The sequence below is a fragment of the Vipera berus genome, assembly GCF_964194415.1.
Source record: "Vipera berus genome assembly, chromosome: 6".
NCBI lineage: Eukaryota > Metazoa > Chordata > Lepidosauria > Squamata > Viperidae > Vipera > Vipera berus.
In genome coordinates, this window is record NC_138208.1 from 30876698 (window position 1) to 30894074 (window position 17377).

General features: G+C 38.6%; 1 protein-coding gene across 6 annotated transcripts in view; it reads right to left on the reverse strand.

Annotated features, from left to right (window-relative positions):
• The window catches only part of FOXP2 (forkhead box P2), a gene marked incomplete at both ends in the record, with an annotated part of 376809 nt that overhangs the window by 98222 nt on the left and 261210 nt on the right, over nucleotides 1–17377 (reverse strand). For all 6 annotated transcript variants that reach the window (XM_081330288.1, XM_081330287.1, XM_081330286.1 and 3 more), the window contains one exon: nucleotides 5062–5275. In XM_081330288.1, the coding sequence (XP_081186414.1) occupies nucleotides 5062–5275 (214 nt within the window). The remainder of the gene's footprint in view (nucleotides 1–5061; nucleotides 5276–17377) is intronic.

The window sequence follows — 17377 nt, forward strand, 5'->3', positions numbered from 1 at the left end:
TGAATTATTTTCTATTGCTTGTGTTTGCATTATATTGAATTCCAGTTTGACATGGTCACTTTACCTGAAGGTTTCAGCAACTTCAACTCCTTCTATCATTTCTTCTCTATTAGTAAGAATTAGGTCTAGTATAGCTTTACTTCTAGTTCCCCCCTCTACCTTTTAGATGACAAAGTTGTCAGTTAGGTTGGTTAGGAATCTGTTTGATATTCCACTAGCTGCAGAGTTTGTCTCCCAGCAGATATATGGGTAGCTGAAGTTTCCCATTGCTACTTATCTTATTACTTATTACTACTTATCTAGTTCAAAGGAAGAAACAGCATACATCTAACAAACCCCTGCTGCCCAATCTAACCCACCTAGAAACAGCACCATTAAAACTGAGCAATCGATTTATGTCCCTAGATGGAAATACACAGACCCACAACCTCTCCCTCAAAGAAAACTTTCAGACACCTAGCAAAGAAGCAACACCAAATATCCCTAAAAAAGCCACATTGACATACACACGAGACAAAGAAAAGCACCTCAGACTGCACCCCCCCACCCAAAAAAAAGAAGGTGAATGCTGGTGATAGGAGATTCTATTTTCAAAGGAAAAAAATTAGCCATCTGCAGACAGGATATACAATCCAGGGAAGTATGTTGTCTCCCTGGAGCAAAAATCAAAGACATGGCTAAGAACCTAACCAAAATAATTAGGGCCACAGATTACTACCCACTCCTACTCCTTCACATTGGGATGAATGACACAACAAGGAACCTGAGCACAATACTGAGAGACTATAAGCAACTAGGCAATAAAGTTAAGGAGCTAGCAGCACAAGTAATGTTCTCATCAGTACTCCCAACAAAAAACCAACACCCACTGACGGGAAAAAGAATTCCAGAAATAAACCACTGGGTAAAGGTTGGTGTCACCAAGAAAAATTTGGTTTCCTGGACCCTGGACTGCATTTCCTAAGTGATGGACTCTTGGCAAGGGATGGGCTGCACCTCACGAAAACAGGGAAAATGTACTTGGAAAAAGACTGACCCAACTCATTAGAAGGGCTTTAAACTAAAATTGAGGGGTAAGGGTGACTAATCATTAAAATCTCTAGAACACAAAACCAATCATAAATCCCAAGAAAACAAATCAAACAAAGAGGTAGGGAGTGATGAGAAGAAGAAAAAATAAACAACAATTAGGAGATCCAGAAAACATATACACAGACAGACATAAAAGTCTTAAATGTTCATATACAAACGTATTTGAAGGGCTGCCACAAAGAAGAGGGCATCCAACTATTCTCCAAAGCACCAGAGGGAAGGACAAGAAACAATGGTTGAAAACTGACCAAAGAGAGAAGCAACTTGGAATTAAGGAGAAACTTCCTAACAGTGAGGACAATTAACCAGTGAAACAGCCTGCCTTCAGAAATCATGGGCGCTCCATCACTGGAGGTTCTATTTTATAATGAAGATATTAAATCTTTCAGTTTAACCTAGTGGATGCTCAAGTACACACGTCGCTGTCAAAGAGATGCAGCTACAAAGAGCAGTAATAGGTAAATTGTGCTACTGAAGGTATAATTTACAATGAATGAAGCAGCCAGAAAAAAAGAAAATATTTGAAGGCATTAGACCTGATGCAAATATTGAAATTATGGCTTTGTATGGCTAGCCCTTTAACACAGTGGATGATTCAAACTTTAATGCCACTCTAGTTGCTTCTCCTTGACTAGGAACTTCTTGCACATTAGCAGCCTTCTTTATATCACCAAAGTAATGAGGAAATTTGGATCTAGAGAAAATAGCAGGTTCTGGCAAATGTAAGAATTCATATAAGACATTTAGTTGAGTTGAAGTAGAAGCTACATGTAATCTCAAATAGAATAGAAGTTAAATGAGGCCATGGCAACCAGGCTTGAGAGCTGGCTATGAGGAGAGCTACGCTTCAACTATAGTTTCATGGTCACAAAATTCATAGATAAACATGCATAAGTTGTACTTGCAGGTTTGTCCCATGGTACTTAGAGAAAACTTGAACAAATGGGGTCTCAGAACAGGACAGCCTAATTTGCAAATATCCACCATTCAGTTTCCCCTCTCCATGGTCCAAATCCCATGGTATGGTCTCTTCCATGCATAGTCCAGTCATTTGATTGTGGCAATAAATAAATAAAGCTGATCATGGTATAATAATAATAATAATAATAATAATAATAATAATAATAATAATAATAATAATAATAATAATAATAATAATAATAATAATAATAATAATAATAATAATAATAATAATAATAAGAAGAAGAAGAAGAAGAAGAAGAAGAAGAAGAAGAAGAAGAAGAAGAAGAAGAAGAAGAAGAAGAAGAAGAAGAAGATGGAAGGGACCTTGGAGGTCATCTAGTCCAACCCCCTGCTCAGGCAGGAAACCCTATACCATTTAAGGCAAATGGCTGTCCAGTCTCTTCTTAAAAACTTCCAGTGTTGGAGCATTCACCACTTCTGGAGGCAGGTTGTTCCATTGTTCTAACTGTCAGGAAGTTTCTCCTTAGTTCTAGGTTGCTTCTCTCCTTGACTAGTTTCCATCCATTGCTTCTTGTCCTGCTTTCAGGTTCTTTGGAGAATAGCTTGACTCCCTCTTCTTTCTGGCAGCCCCTGAGCTATTGGAACACTGCTATCATGTCACCCCTCACCCTTCTCTTTGTTAAACTACACATACCGCGAGCTGCATTGGCTCCCGGTTGCCCTCCGGGTGAGATTCAAGGTGCTGGTGATGACCTATAAAGCCCTAAATGGCTTGGGTCAGGGATATCTGAGGGAACACCTGCTGCCAGCATCAAGTTCCCTTCGTCCAGTGCACTCCCACAGGGAGGGTCTGCTCAGGGTGCCGCCCGTAAAAGATTGCTGGCGGATAACACCCAGGGGGAGAGCCTTCTCAGTGGGTGCGCCTGCCCTCTGGAACCAGCTGCCCGTGGAGCTCAGGACTGCCCCCGACCTCTGTTCATTCCGCCGGGACCTGAAGACCTGGCTCTTCGAGCTCTCTGGCCCAGGCTGAGAATTTTAATTTTAATTTTAATTGGGGTTTTTACTTTTTTTCAGGGATTGATGTAATTTTTTAAATTGTTTTTAACTTTTGTATTTCTTGTTTTAAATACCCTGTAAACCACCCTGAGTCCTTCGGGAAAGGGCGGTATATAAATCTAATAAAATAAATAAATAAATAAATAAATAAATACCCAATTCCAGCAACCGTTCCCTATATGTTTTAGCCTCCAGTCCCCCAATCATCTTTGTTGCTCTTCTCTGTACTCTTTCTAGAGTCTCGACATCTTTTTTACATCGTGGTGACCAAAACTGGATGCAGTATTCCAGGTGTGGCCTTACCAAAGCATTGTAAAGTGGTATTAGTACTTCACTTGATCTCGATTCTATCCCTCTGTTAATGCAGCCTAGCACTGTGTTGGCTTTTTTGGCAGCTGCAGCACACTGCTGGCTCATATTGAAGTGATTGTCTACTAGGATTAGATAGGCTGTAGGGGCAGAGACCCTCTTTGAGGGAGATGGGCAGCCTAGAAATGCAAAATATTAAATGAATGAATGAATGAATGAGTATGTGTGTGTGTGTGTGTGTGCGTGCGCATGTACTAGGCAGAATAATACTTATGGAAGCATATCTGCCTGTCTGATAGAAACATCACTACTTTTACAGCATTCCCTCTTTACCCTGGGATTCATATGTTTCTAGTAAATGCAGGTAAAAGAAGACAAATGTGTCCAATATACTTTGCATACATTATCGTACTTCATATGAGGATGCTGCCACATCTATTGTAAGTTGTAAGCTATATATGTGACTACTTCTATGCCAGTTTAACTAATACATTGAGATGTGAAGAGTAAATGATCTAATTTTTATATTGATGGCAAGCTTCAGGATGCATTTAAAAATGACTGTCCACAGTTATTACTGTAAGTAGTTTGAATTCAAATGGACATATGTTTCCATTTAATTAACTTTGTTGAACATAGCCATGGCACTACTATCTCTGCTATTCTTTTGCAAACTTCATAAGTGTTGTAAGCTACCCAGTTTCACTTGACACTGAGATGGGTGGCATATAAATTTACTAAATAAATAAAATAAAAGAATAAATAAATAAATAGATAAATACCACTGAGTTAAATCCTAGATATATCCTGGATTAGAATTACACTATCATACCATACGTTTATAGTCTTGTTAAAATCCTTATATGTTTCAGAAATGATGTTATGCTCTAATAAATACCAGATAGGTTCCCTTGTTAGTTGACTAATTACAAAAGACTGGGATTAGTGGCTTGGATCTAGAATCTCAATCCTAAAATGATGTACTTGGATAGAATAAGATCCTCTGGATCCAGTCCAATGTTCACTAGCAATTACAATTTTTGATCAGAAAAATTGGTTGCTATTTATCACCAGTGGCACACTGGTGGTATGATGTCCTTTAGTTTCAGTGTGGCTTTTATGTGACCCTTAAACAAGATTACTTAAATAAAATAAGTCCAGTTTTATGTAGTGGCTTGAAGAGGTGGAGATCAGGCTTTAATGTGGCTGAATGAATCTGGTCCTTTCACAATCTTTTAGTTTAACCCTCTAGTCTTCGGAGAAGGGCGGGATATAAATGGAATTAAAATAAATAAATAAAATAAATAAGGATAAAGAGGGCAGCAGTTCATGTATGCTGAATTATGCTCTTGGAGGAAGAATAGGGCAGAAATAACATTTTTAAAATTACATTGCATGATTGGCTTATTTATATAAGCCCTCTTTCAGGGTGATCCTTATGTGCTATAAGGCAGAAAAAAAACATATCCAAAGAACAGTAACAAATCCCATAAATCAGACAGGGAAAGTATGATAGTTCTCTTCATTGGTTAAAACTGTTTAAAATAATCAATTTTTAAACTAAATCAAAATGACTAGGTTCAAAGCAATATTTTGCTCAGTTTTAAGTTGACTTAATTGTGTGAGCCATACTGATGAATATTTATACCAGATGAAAAAGCAGATGAGTTCTCTTATTACCTGTCTCGTCTTGCATTTAAAACTGATGACTGTCCATTCACTATGGACTGATGAGTTATTGGTGGCGATGCTTTGGAAGTGGTAGAGGAGGTAGTAGAAGAAGAATTGTTAGTAGTGAGGTCTAGCCCACCATGCTTAATGCCATTGTCTTCCATATTGTGAACTCCAGTAACTTCTTTCCATAACTGCTGAATCTCAGCAGGGCTTAAGCCAGCTATAAAATGAAAGAGAACTCCAATAATATAAGAAAGTGAGAAGTTCATAGATTGTTAATGGATTAATGCTAACAATAAAGGTGATATACTTCCCAATGTATCAACATGTAGTAAAATACAATTTCATTTTGCCAAATTTCAATTAAAGTCAATTAAAACTCACCAACCTACATAATATAATCTCTCTTGAAACACTTGTTCATGGATCAATAGGAGGAAGCTACAACTAACAAAAGCAACTGCTATTTGAAAAACAGGTGTTAAAAGAAATATTTAAATGAGATTTTCCATAGCTTTTGGAATATTTCTTTATTTCTGAAGCATGGCTAAATGTATATATCCAAAGTTCACAATTATCTTTATAAAACTGAAATGAAAAACTAAAATGAAAAATGGCTTTAATGCAAATGCTAGTATTCACAAGCTCATTTCAGAAAAAAAAATACAAGAAGGAAACTAAAGATTTTAGTAAGATTAAGGGCAAATTTTCAGCTAATAGGTTATTTTTGTCTCATGAATTAAATTTGCATTTAATTTAAAATTTCAATCAAAAAATCATTTCTAAAAGGAAATTGTTTTAATAGAAGAAAAATACTTCAATGGTCATTTCTCCAAGTGTGCCACTTCAGCAGGGAAGAAATGAAAGAAATGAATAGCAAGAGTTTTACAAATTAGCATATTAAGACATCCAGCATTACTTTGACCAAATATACATAACACATTTCTGATCATTTTGGGGTATTTTTTGGCCCTATACGAAAACAAACACTGGAGATCCTTAATATCTGAAGCAAATATATACATTCTACCTTCTCTTTTACTATTAGGAATGTTTTCAAAAATGCAGTATTTCATTTCAATTATTCAAATGGACACCATTAATTTTATAGGTAAAGGTAAAGGTAAAGGTTCCCCCGCACATGCGTGCTAGTCGTTTCCAACTCTAGGGGCCGATGCTCATCTCCGTTTCAAAGCCAAAGAGCCAGTGCTTGTCCGATGATGTCCCCGTGGTCATGTGGCCAGCATGACTAGATGCCAAAGGCGCATGGAACCTTCCCACCGTATGGTCCCTATTTTTCTACTTGCATTTTTATGTGCTTTCGAACTGCTAGGTTGGCAGAAGCTGGGATGAGTAACAGGCACTCACTCTGTTACGCGGCACTTGGGATTCAACCCGCCAAACTGCCGACCTTCTGATCAACAAGCTCAGCGTCCTAACCCACTGAGCCACTGCGTCCCTTTTTATTAATTTTATAAGCAAGACTAATATTTTATAAGCATCTACATGTCAATAATCTTAAATAAAATTGAATATTACTTTTAGAAAAAAAGAAACATTTCATTGCAGGCTTGGCTATCTTTTATCAGAAATTTGTTCCATAAAAAGGAGATTGTCACCATAAGCATCTGCAGATAAGGCAATGACGACTGACAAAATTAGCTTCACAGTATAACAATGCAAAATCTAGCATTTATGTATTTTGGTATAATGCCACAATACAAGTATAAAAGAGCAGAGCTTGCACTGTGAAGTCACAATTCACTTTTCATCACTTGGCCTTCAGTATGGTTAAGAACAGATGTCTATGGTCACTACGAAGTCTTCTAGCCACTCCCCTACCCCTATAGCCAATATAGCAGCAGAACAGCTTCATCAGAATGAAAAAGTGTTGAGGCTTTTAAGGAAGCAGATAATCCCTTAAATATTATTGATTAGAGTTTTTTAGGACACCTCTCCCCAAACAATGATTAATGTCTAATTGGCAGTCAGGTTATAGCTGTCAGCCTACCACCAACAAATATAAACTTAAGGAGCTTAGTACATTAATTGTATACTGGACTGAAATATGAAATCACACTTAGTTGAAACTATACAAGAGAAGTGTGATAATAATCTAATATTGAGGCTACTAATGAATAACTATTGTGACAAAGCAATTGTGTCTCTCATACTATTTTAATACAAAAGTTCTTTTCTCTCTGAAGATAAATCAACAAGCGCACTCTACTAAATACTAATTCAATCAATTCCTATACTGAAACAAAGGGATGTCAGTTTTACTAGGATTCACATTTACCTTATTTGCTCAATGCTGCACAGTTGTGCAGAGAAATAGAGAAATAGAGCTGAATCAGAGAAATAGAGCTGTCATTCACTAATGTATTGATAATATCTCATTCTAAATCCTCCAACAGCCATTCCCAGAAGCTTCATATAGACAATAAAGAGCATTTGGAACAAAACGTCTTGGCAGATCCTCATGGATGCAATCTTCCAATACCATCTCTCTGAAACCAACTTTGAAAACAGAAGTGTAACAACTGCAACACAATGTTTCCCATTTCTGGCTTATCTGCAATTCTAGAGAAATTGATCCAAACAATCAATTTCTTTCAAAAAGCTGCTGACAGATGAAATAGAAATAGCAATATGATTCCCCTACTCCTAGTCCTCCTTTTACTAAAGGTCCTCCATTACACTGAACAATAATACTTTCTCTTTCAAAATTTGATCCCAAATTAGAAAGGATACAGATAACCAATGTTCACCCAAACACTGGCAATTGTGCTACCACAATGCCAAAGGCACACACAAGAAGGCATTTTTTAAAGTCTACAACTGTATACCAAGTAAAATTAGGATGCAATTGACTGATCAGAGTGTATGATTTGGGTACCATCTGATGCAGTGTAACTATAATCTGATTGAAGGCCCTTAAATCCTGACAGAAAGGACAAGAGCCATTGGGTTTTTTGACAGATCATCTTGGTGTATTGTAAGGGCTAATAAACTCCTTAACAAGCCCATTAGGAAGGAAGTTCTCAATAATAGGTTCCAAGCCCTGCAAATCTTCAACATTGGTAGGGTATTGGCACACAGAAACAGACTGTAAATTGCAAACGAGGAATTTCAACGGGGGATGCTTTAATAGCCCATCCAGTAGACATTTGTGTACTGAGTAGGATGCCCTGATGTCAATAAAAAATGGCACAGGTCTCCCTCTGACTTGGATTTTTACTAGGAATGCAGACAAAGGGTTTGTGAAAGGCCTGGGAGACAAAAGTCCCCCTGCCTGTGATTCCCCTAATACTGTATCTCTGACAAGAGATGGGGTATGGAGCAGACTGGGTACACAAAGGGCATTCCCTACTCAAGTGGGAAAATTTCTTGCAGATCCTGCATTGGCTATGCTGCAGGGAAAATAGTTGTAGTTGATTACGCTGAAACCTGGAGATCATTACCTTATTCCTGACAAGACCACCTCGCCCACCTGTTCCATGATAAGTACTTCCTCCCCTCCCCCATTTCCTAATATTCCTTTCTGTAGGACTTGGGCAAGCTTGCCCAGATTCGCCTGGTGCACCAGTTGCATCCCTATCTGGACCGAGATGCTCTACGTACAGTCACTCATGCGCTCGTGACCTCCCGGTTAGACTACTGCAATGCCCTCTACATGGGGCTGCCCTTGAGGACCACCCAAAGGCTTCAACTGGTGCAGAATTCAGCCGCACGAGTTTTGATGGGAGTTTCCCGATACTCCCGTGTAACACCTCTTCTCCGTGAGCTACATTGGCTTCCGGTTGCCCTCCGGGTGAGATTCAAGGTGTTGGTAATGACCTATAAAGCCCTAAATGGCTTGGGTCCGGACTATCTAAGGGAACACCTGCTGCCGGCATCATCTTCCCATCGTCCTGTGCGCCCCCACAGGGAGGGCCTTCTCAGGGTACCGCCGGTTAATGAATGTCAGTGGGTTATTCCCAGGGGAAGGGCGTTCTCTGTGGGTGCGCCTGCCCTATGGAACCAACTACCCACAGAACTTAGGACTGCCCCCGACCTTCGCTCATTTTGCCGGGACCTGAAAACTTGGCTCTTCGATCTGTTTGGTCCAGACTGTGGGGTTGTTAATTTAACTGGGTTTTAGATTTACTCTTGGGGCTTGAATTTAATTTAATTGTTTTAATTGTTTTTAATTTTTTGTATTCATGGTTTTAACTGCCCTGTAAACTGCCCTGAGTCCTACGGGAATAGGGCGGTATACAAATCCAATAAAATAAATAAATAAATAAATAAATAAATAAACAAACTCTGTAGGCCACTTCTAGCAGTTTTTCCATTTTTTTTCCCAGCGGAAGTGCTATACAATTTTTGCATTTTCTGTTTCATATCAGGGGCACTACTTTGACCAATAAAAAGCATGTTAACTAATCAGTGGTTCTCTGGAACCTCTGGATTCAGATCACTGTATTTCCAAAACACCCGAAATAGAAGCTCAAGGAAATCACTCAGGCTTTTGGAAGGTATAATCCTAAAATTCCTTTAACTTTCCATAGTCTGTTGGGTCACAAGACATTCATCCCTTACAATGTAAATACCCCTGGTCAGCAGTCAGAGCACTTAGCAGGGGGTCAAGCCTAGGCTTGGTCAACAGCTGGAATTTTATAAAGGACCACTGAGCAAATATCATTTGCAACCTATTGAAGCAAAAGAGTACAGGATTGGGGGGGCGGAGCCAGCTGTCAGAGCGGGCAGCTGTGTGAATGGACTTCTCCGTCTCACACAACCTCTCACCCAGTGTCTGTGGGGGCTCTTTGGAGCCCTAGGAGGTCCTGTAGGGACAGCCGAAGCTGCGGGTGTCCCGGAGAACCTACATGAGCGGCAGCCCGTGTTGGAGATCCGGAGAAAGCCCGATACAAGCAGACCGGGGAGAAGGAGGCCAGTAATGGCCGACAAGAAGATCTGACAGAGGGACAGAGCTAGCATCGACTTAGCGGCACAATGGTGGAACGGAGCTGATGGAAAGTAACTCTAAAATATTTACTTTTGAAAGTATTAGGGAGCGCTTGGGAAAGAAGCGCTGATTTGAAGAGGGTGTCTTACGGAGAGGGAAGGAGTGGTGAGAGAAGCATTGAGAAATAAGATGATAGGTGAGAGTGACGAGAAGAGGAAGCCAGGAAGTTAACAGACTGCAAATTAACTGTGAGAGCAGACAAACCAACAGAGAAGCAACGGGGAAAAGATAAACTTTGGAGTTTCGGAGACTGAGTTTTTGAGAAAATGTGCATGGATCATTAATTGAAGAAAAGTGAACTGTTTGGACTGTCTTGGGAAAATTTGAACTTCTGAACCTTTGTCTTATATGCCACGGACCTAAGATGGAGTAAGTGATACAGCAATCTAAGAACTGAAGTCTGGATAGTGGGACATCTACTGGCCTTTGGTAGTTGGGAAAGATACAAAAGGGAGTTAATCTCGAAGTTGGAAATTAAATAGGAAAGTGATTTTGATACAGATTTGATACATATTTAGATAAATACAATATATATATATAAACTGTCTGGTTGTTTATAACCAGTTGGCTGTAACTGTTGATTACTAGAATTGAATAGAATTGAAATAATTAGCTAAGAAATGAATTATATGATTGTTAAAGCTATAGATATACACATAACTATCTGTTATATAGTTAAAGGTTTATATAAAGTTAAAGAAATTAGGCACCTGTAAAGTGCAGTATTGATTGAGCAATTTGGCGAAATATGACAAGTATTCCGAATCTAACTAAGATTAGTGCAGGAAAGAGGGCGGCGCCACAAGGGTTAGGGATGTCTTCAAGCCCTTCTAGCCAGAACTCAATTGAGGACATGTTACAAAGGGAAAGATCAAACTCTTTTAAAGACTTACAAGTCCTCTTACAAAATATGCATGAGGCAATGACTAAAAATCATGAGGAGATGTAGAAAGAGATAGGTCAAATAAGAAATGATACCGGTGAACTTAAGGGAAAAATCCAAGTGATTGATGATAAATTTGAGGGGATTCAGCAACAATTAATTAAAAATGAACAAAGATTACAAGATATGAAAGTGAGAATGGAGAAGGAGGAGAAGAAAGTAGAGGATTTAAGTGAAACATTACTTCAGGCAAATAAGGAGCTTGAAACAACAGTGATATTTCTGGAAGCAGAGAAGGCTGCTCACTACTTGCACTTTCAAAATGTTCTAGAAAAGGTGAAGATCTGCCGGATATGATGGCAGACTTAATGGCAAAGGCACTTGGCATAGGGAAAGAGGAAATGTTGGCGGAAATTGATGAGACGTATAGGGTTCAAACTAACTATGTGAGGAGACATAATCTCCCAAAAGAAGTACATGTAAGGTTGGTCAAAAAATCGATTCGGGATGAACTATTACAAAGATCAAGAGAGGAGCCATTAGAATTTCGAGGACAGCAGATAACAATCCTTAAACAAATACCTAGAAGGATGAGGGACTTGAGATGTGGTTATCAATTCTTAACATTGAAATTGATTAGACACAATGTGAATTTTAGATGGCTAAACCCAGAAGGTATTTTACTCACATGGCAGGATAGAAGGTACAGATTGGACTCGATAGAGTAGGCAGAAGATTTCTATAAATTCCACTTTAATAACCAAGATGAAGTAGAAGTAGATCAAGATGGAAGGGAGGTAAGAGAGAGAGATGCAAGACGGATAGCCATAGAAGGGAAAATATCAGGAGTAGAAGACAGAGGGAATAAAGCTGGAGAGACTACAGAGGTATATGGAGGTAAAGATGCGAGAGAGCCCCGAACAACGAGAAGCACAAAACCTAGATATAAGTAAAATAAAGGGAGAAGAGTGTAGGATTTTGTCCTTAAATATTAATGGGTTAAACTTGCCAACGAAAAGATGGAAATTTTTTAATAAACTTATTCGCCAAAAACTAGATTTAGTTGCAATCGAGGAAGTTCATATAAAGGAACAACAAAAATATTTGTTAGCCCAACCAAAACTAGGGAATCTATTTGTCTCATTAGATCGACAAAAAAAGAGGGGGGTGGTAGTATATGTGAATGAGAAACTGGCAGCTAAACAAATTTATAATGACAGAGAGGGTAGAATACTGATAGTCGAGGTAGAAATAAATTACAGGAAGGTGATGATTGTAGAAATATATGCCCCGAATCGAAATCAAGAACAGTTTTTTAAAATATTACATAATAAGATATGTAGCATAGACTATGATGAGATCTGTCTGTTAGGAGATTTTAATGCCATTTTAGACAATTTGGACTATAAGGGTAATATGACCAGGAAAAGGAAAAGAAGAACATTACCGGGCTCCTTTTTCAAATTGGCTAAAGATTTAAACATCCAGGATATATGGAGGGAAAGGAATCGTGAGGCAAGACAGTATAGATATTATTCTAATCAACATAGTTTGTGGTCCAGAATTGACATGGTGTGGATGTCAAAAGAAATCAGCTCTGAGGTTGAAGAGGTGTGTATTGAGTCAAGCACTTGGGCAGACAATAACCCTATGAAATTTAGTTGGAAAGCCCCCCAAAAAATACCTAGATGGACTTTACAAAGATCAATATTAAAAGAAGACGACTTTAGGTTAAGGACGGAGAGAGAATTAGATTTCTTTTTTAAGGAAAATAAAGCTGAAGACACCTCTGTACAAAATAATTGGGATACAGCCAAGGCGATTATGAGAGGGGTAGCAATGGTATATATGGTTAATAAGAATAAGGAGAAAAAACAACAGAAAAGGTTAAAAGGGGAATATAAAAGATTAGAAACAATACTCCAACAGGAACCACAAAAAAGAATGTCAAACAATTAATGGATTCAATTAAACATAAACTTAATATTTTAGATAAATAGAAACCAGCACAATAGATGAGAGGCATAAAACAGAATTTCTTTGAAAATGCAAACAAACTGGGCCGATGGCTCGCATATAAATTGAAAAAACAAAAGGAGAAAAGTTGGATTAGTAAATTATGTGATGATAAAGGGAGAATACACTATTAAGAAGAGGAGAAAAGAACTATAGCTCAGGAATTCTATGAACAATTATATAAAGATGATAGTCAGGAAAGTGTGGGGAAAGTGGAGGATTGTTTCCAAAAAGCCAAACTACCCAAAATTACAGAGGAAATCAGAAACATGTTGAATGATGAAATTAGGATGTCTGAGGTGATAACGGCTATTAATAAACAAAAAAATAATAAAGCATTGGGTCCTGATGGCCTCCCGATAGAAATTTATTTATTTATTTATTTAATACTATTTCTATACCGCCCTTCTCCCGAAGGACTCAGGGCGGTGAACAGGGCAAGAATAAAAATACAAATTACAAAAGTTAAAACAAGATTAAATAAACAAGATTTACAAGGAACAACAAAATATTTTAGCACAACGATTATTGGAGATGTTCAATGTGGTCTTGGAAGAAGCAAGAATTCCTAAGTCATGGTCTGAGGCAAATATAGTCCTCATCCTGAAAGATAATGCTGATTATACATCAATTCAAAATTACAGACCTATATCTCTACTCAATTCTGACTATAAGATATTCACAACAATCATAGCTGAGCAACTTAAAAGGTTCCTGAATGATTTTATACATGCAGACCAGAATGGTTTCCTTGCTAAAAGGCAAACTAAACATAATATTAGGGTAATATTGGACACGTTAGAATATTATGAACTACACAGCAGACAACAGATGGCGTTATTATTCTTAGATGCCCAGAAGGCTTTTGATAATGTTAAATGGTCATTTTTATATCAACAACTTAGTTACATGGCTATGGGTGAAAAATTTATAAATACAATAAGGGCAATCTATACTAATCAGGAAGCAAAAGTAATTATAAACGGGGAAACATCTAGGAAATTTCAAATACAAAAGGGAACATGGCAAGGTTGCCCCTTATCTCCATTACTGTTTATATTGACACTAGAAGTTCTAACGAGAATAATTAGAAATGAACCGCAGATAAAAGGATTAGACATTAAAAAGGAAACTTTCAAACTTCAAGCATTTGCGGACGATCTGGTCTTTATCATGGAGGACCCACAACACTCGGAACCAAAGTTATTGGAAGAATTAGTTAAATATGGTGAAGTCGCTGGCCTGAAAATAAATAGAAGCAAAACCAAGTTGATTGTTAAAAATATGACTAATAAACAGAAAGAAAATTTGGCTAGAATTATGGACATAGAAATAGTTAAAAAAAAAATAAAATATTTAGGAATCACTATCACGGCTAGATGCACCTCACTTAAAGAAGATAATTACGATAAAATAGTGAAACAAATTAAAGGAGATTTGGAAAGATGGGGAAACTTGAATCTTTCACTACTGGGGAGAATTGCGGTGATTAAAACGAATGTCTTGCCTAAAATTTTGTTCCTGTTCCAAAATATCCCAATACAACTTGATTCAAATTTTTTTCAAAACTTGAACAAATTGTCATTAAACTTTATCTGGCAAGGGAAAAAACCAAGAATTAAAATGAAATATTTGCAGGATGTAAAAGAAAATGGGGGATTTGGAGTGCCAGTCTGGGAAATATATTATCATGCCACAGCGTTAAATTGGATTAGAGAATGGATAATTCTGAAGAATGCAAGATTACTGACTTTAGAAGGCCATGATTTACAATTTGGTTGGCATGCTTTTTATGGACTGAGAAACAAGGATTATCTTTGCATTTTCAAAAACATCGGATTAGACAAGCGTTATTCAATATTTGGAATAAAATCAGAAATCATAATTATACTAAAGTACCAGTCTGGCTATCCACCCTTGAAGCGATTGTCTATCCAAATCTGTTTAATTTGGGCAATGTTATTACATATAAAGACATCATGAATAATGAGGGGGAATTGAAATCTAGAAGTGAATTAGAACTACAAGGGATAAAACTAGATTGGTGGGCCTATCTAGATACAATCAAGATTCAGGAAGGATAAGAAAGAATGGGGGATAAATACCCAGGAAACCACTTTGGATAAAATATTATTGGGACCAGATAACAAACAGATAAGGAAACTGTATAGTCTGCTCCTGGGATATAAATTGTTTGAGGAACAAGTGAAGGAACCTATGTTGACCTGGGCCAAATATTTGGGACATGGCATTGATCTTGACATATGGCAAATGCTCTGGGATAGAAACAAAAGGATAACACTGGCCTCAGGCTACAAAGAAAATTTATTTAAAATGTTTTACCGATGGCACCTTCACCCAGCACGCTTAGCCAAAATGTGTAAGGCAGTATCTCCTAAATGTTGGAAATGCTCCGAAGAAAGAGGCACATATTTTCACATTTGCAGCAAGACGCAAAGATATAGGCAAATGATTTGGACTTGGCTAAAAGAAATACTAAGACGAAAAGTTGAGTTTAGTCCAGAATTTTTCTTATTGGGCATAATAAAAGAGAAATACTCCAAAGAAGAGGTTTATTTGATGATTCATATCATTATGGCAGCAAGAATGTTGTTCGGCCAAAATTGGAAAAGGAGTGAAATTCCTGTAGAAAGTGAGGTGATAAAAAAAAAATTGGGAGTGCGCAGAAATGGACAAACTAAACCTGGAAATTAAGAAAAAATATCAATCAGGCTACTATAAAATCTGGAATAAGTTTTACTTTTGGTGGGAACAAAAGGAAGGTCTCCATTTGAGTTTATGGATTGGTTGATTGTTTTAAATATGGTATTATTATGTATAACTGATGTGTATTCTATGTGTATTTTATGTGTATACATATATGTAAATTTCAAAACAATGTAAGACAAGAAGGTATGTCAGTCAGTTCACACCGTGTCCAATGTTTTAAATAATAAACTCAATTTTAAAAAAAAGAGTACAGGATTGGGTGTTTTGTTTTGTTTTTGACAAATAACACATTGCCTGACTATTTTAAGAACTTTAAAAATTCTGGACAAATATAGTCCTTTAACAGAAATTCAGCCATGGCTTTTGAACCCCAATGTGTGTTTGCATGTAATTCTCTTAAAAAGGGCCATTACTCATATATTGAGAGAAGTTTTTTTTTAGCCATCTCACACCCACAGCTCCCCTGGTAAACAGCATCCATTTTATGAGCTCTGTGCCTATTCTGAGTGGTATATGACAGACATAATGCAGGAAACTAGAGGGGATGACTGTATACACATACCAAATAGAAAGGGAGCCTAAGGCAATAGACTTGGTAGTGTAGTCGGCAAGACTATTTCCTCAACCATATTTGCTGTCATCCTTACTGTGGGCCCTTATATGTATAATAGCTACTTTGCTAGGAAGCAAAACAGCATCCAATAAATGTAATATCTCTGTTCTGTACCAGCCTCCTACCGGCCCTGCAGCAAAAGCAGGGACAACCCCTTTACAAATGGCAAGAGGCTGGAATAAAGCCTGCCAAATTTATTAACATAAAACAGAGCAAGACAAGACACCAACCATGAAACAGGAACTATGAAACAGGAACTATCCAAGCGGTTGCCTTCAGCAAACCAGCCCTCCCACATATTCCCCTTAAATACAGTTCAGGGCGTGGCCTCTCTCTGCCTCCTTCCGAGGTGCCCCATTGCCTTCCTCTGTTTACTCCTGATTGACTGCCTCCTGCGTTGGGTGTCCTTGAACAGGGCCAGCTGTGGGTCATCTTCATCCACGCTGTCAGGCTCACACAGCTGGGTCTCCGTCGTGACCAGGTGGGAGGGGCCTGGCTGAGGGCTCTGCGGAGCCTCAAGGCCATCATCAGCAAGCTCTTCAACACCCCCCCCTCCTCCTCTGAGTCGTCCGATCCAACTGCCGAACCCACTGGCTGACCCTGAATCACAACACTATCCCGCACCGCAGGGCCCTTCCCCCGGGTCTGCCGATCCGGATGCGGTCGGGATGGAAATTGTTCATGAAAAGCGGTCACCAACGCAGGGGCATGAATGGCGGTCGCGTCTTCCCAGGTGAAGTCCTCTGGTCCGTAACCTTTCCATTCAATCAGGTACTGGAAATGACCTTTCAGCCAACGGGAGTCCCTGATGCTGGCGACCTCGTACTCGGGGGTGCTGCCTCCATCACAAGATCCTGATGGGGGAGGTTCCGCTCAGCGGAGTGGACAGGCCAGTTGCTCGGGGACCAACAGAGACCGATGAAAGACTGGGTGCACGCGCAGGGAACGTGGCAGAGTTAAGCGATAGGCGACCGGATTGATGACAACCTCAACTGGGAACGGTCCTAAATATTGGTGATCTAACTTTCTCACCGGCTGTGTTGATGGTAGGTTCCTGGTGGACAACCAG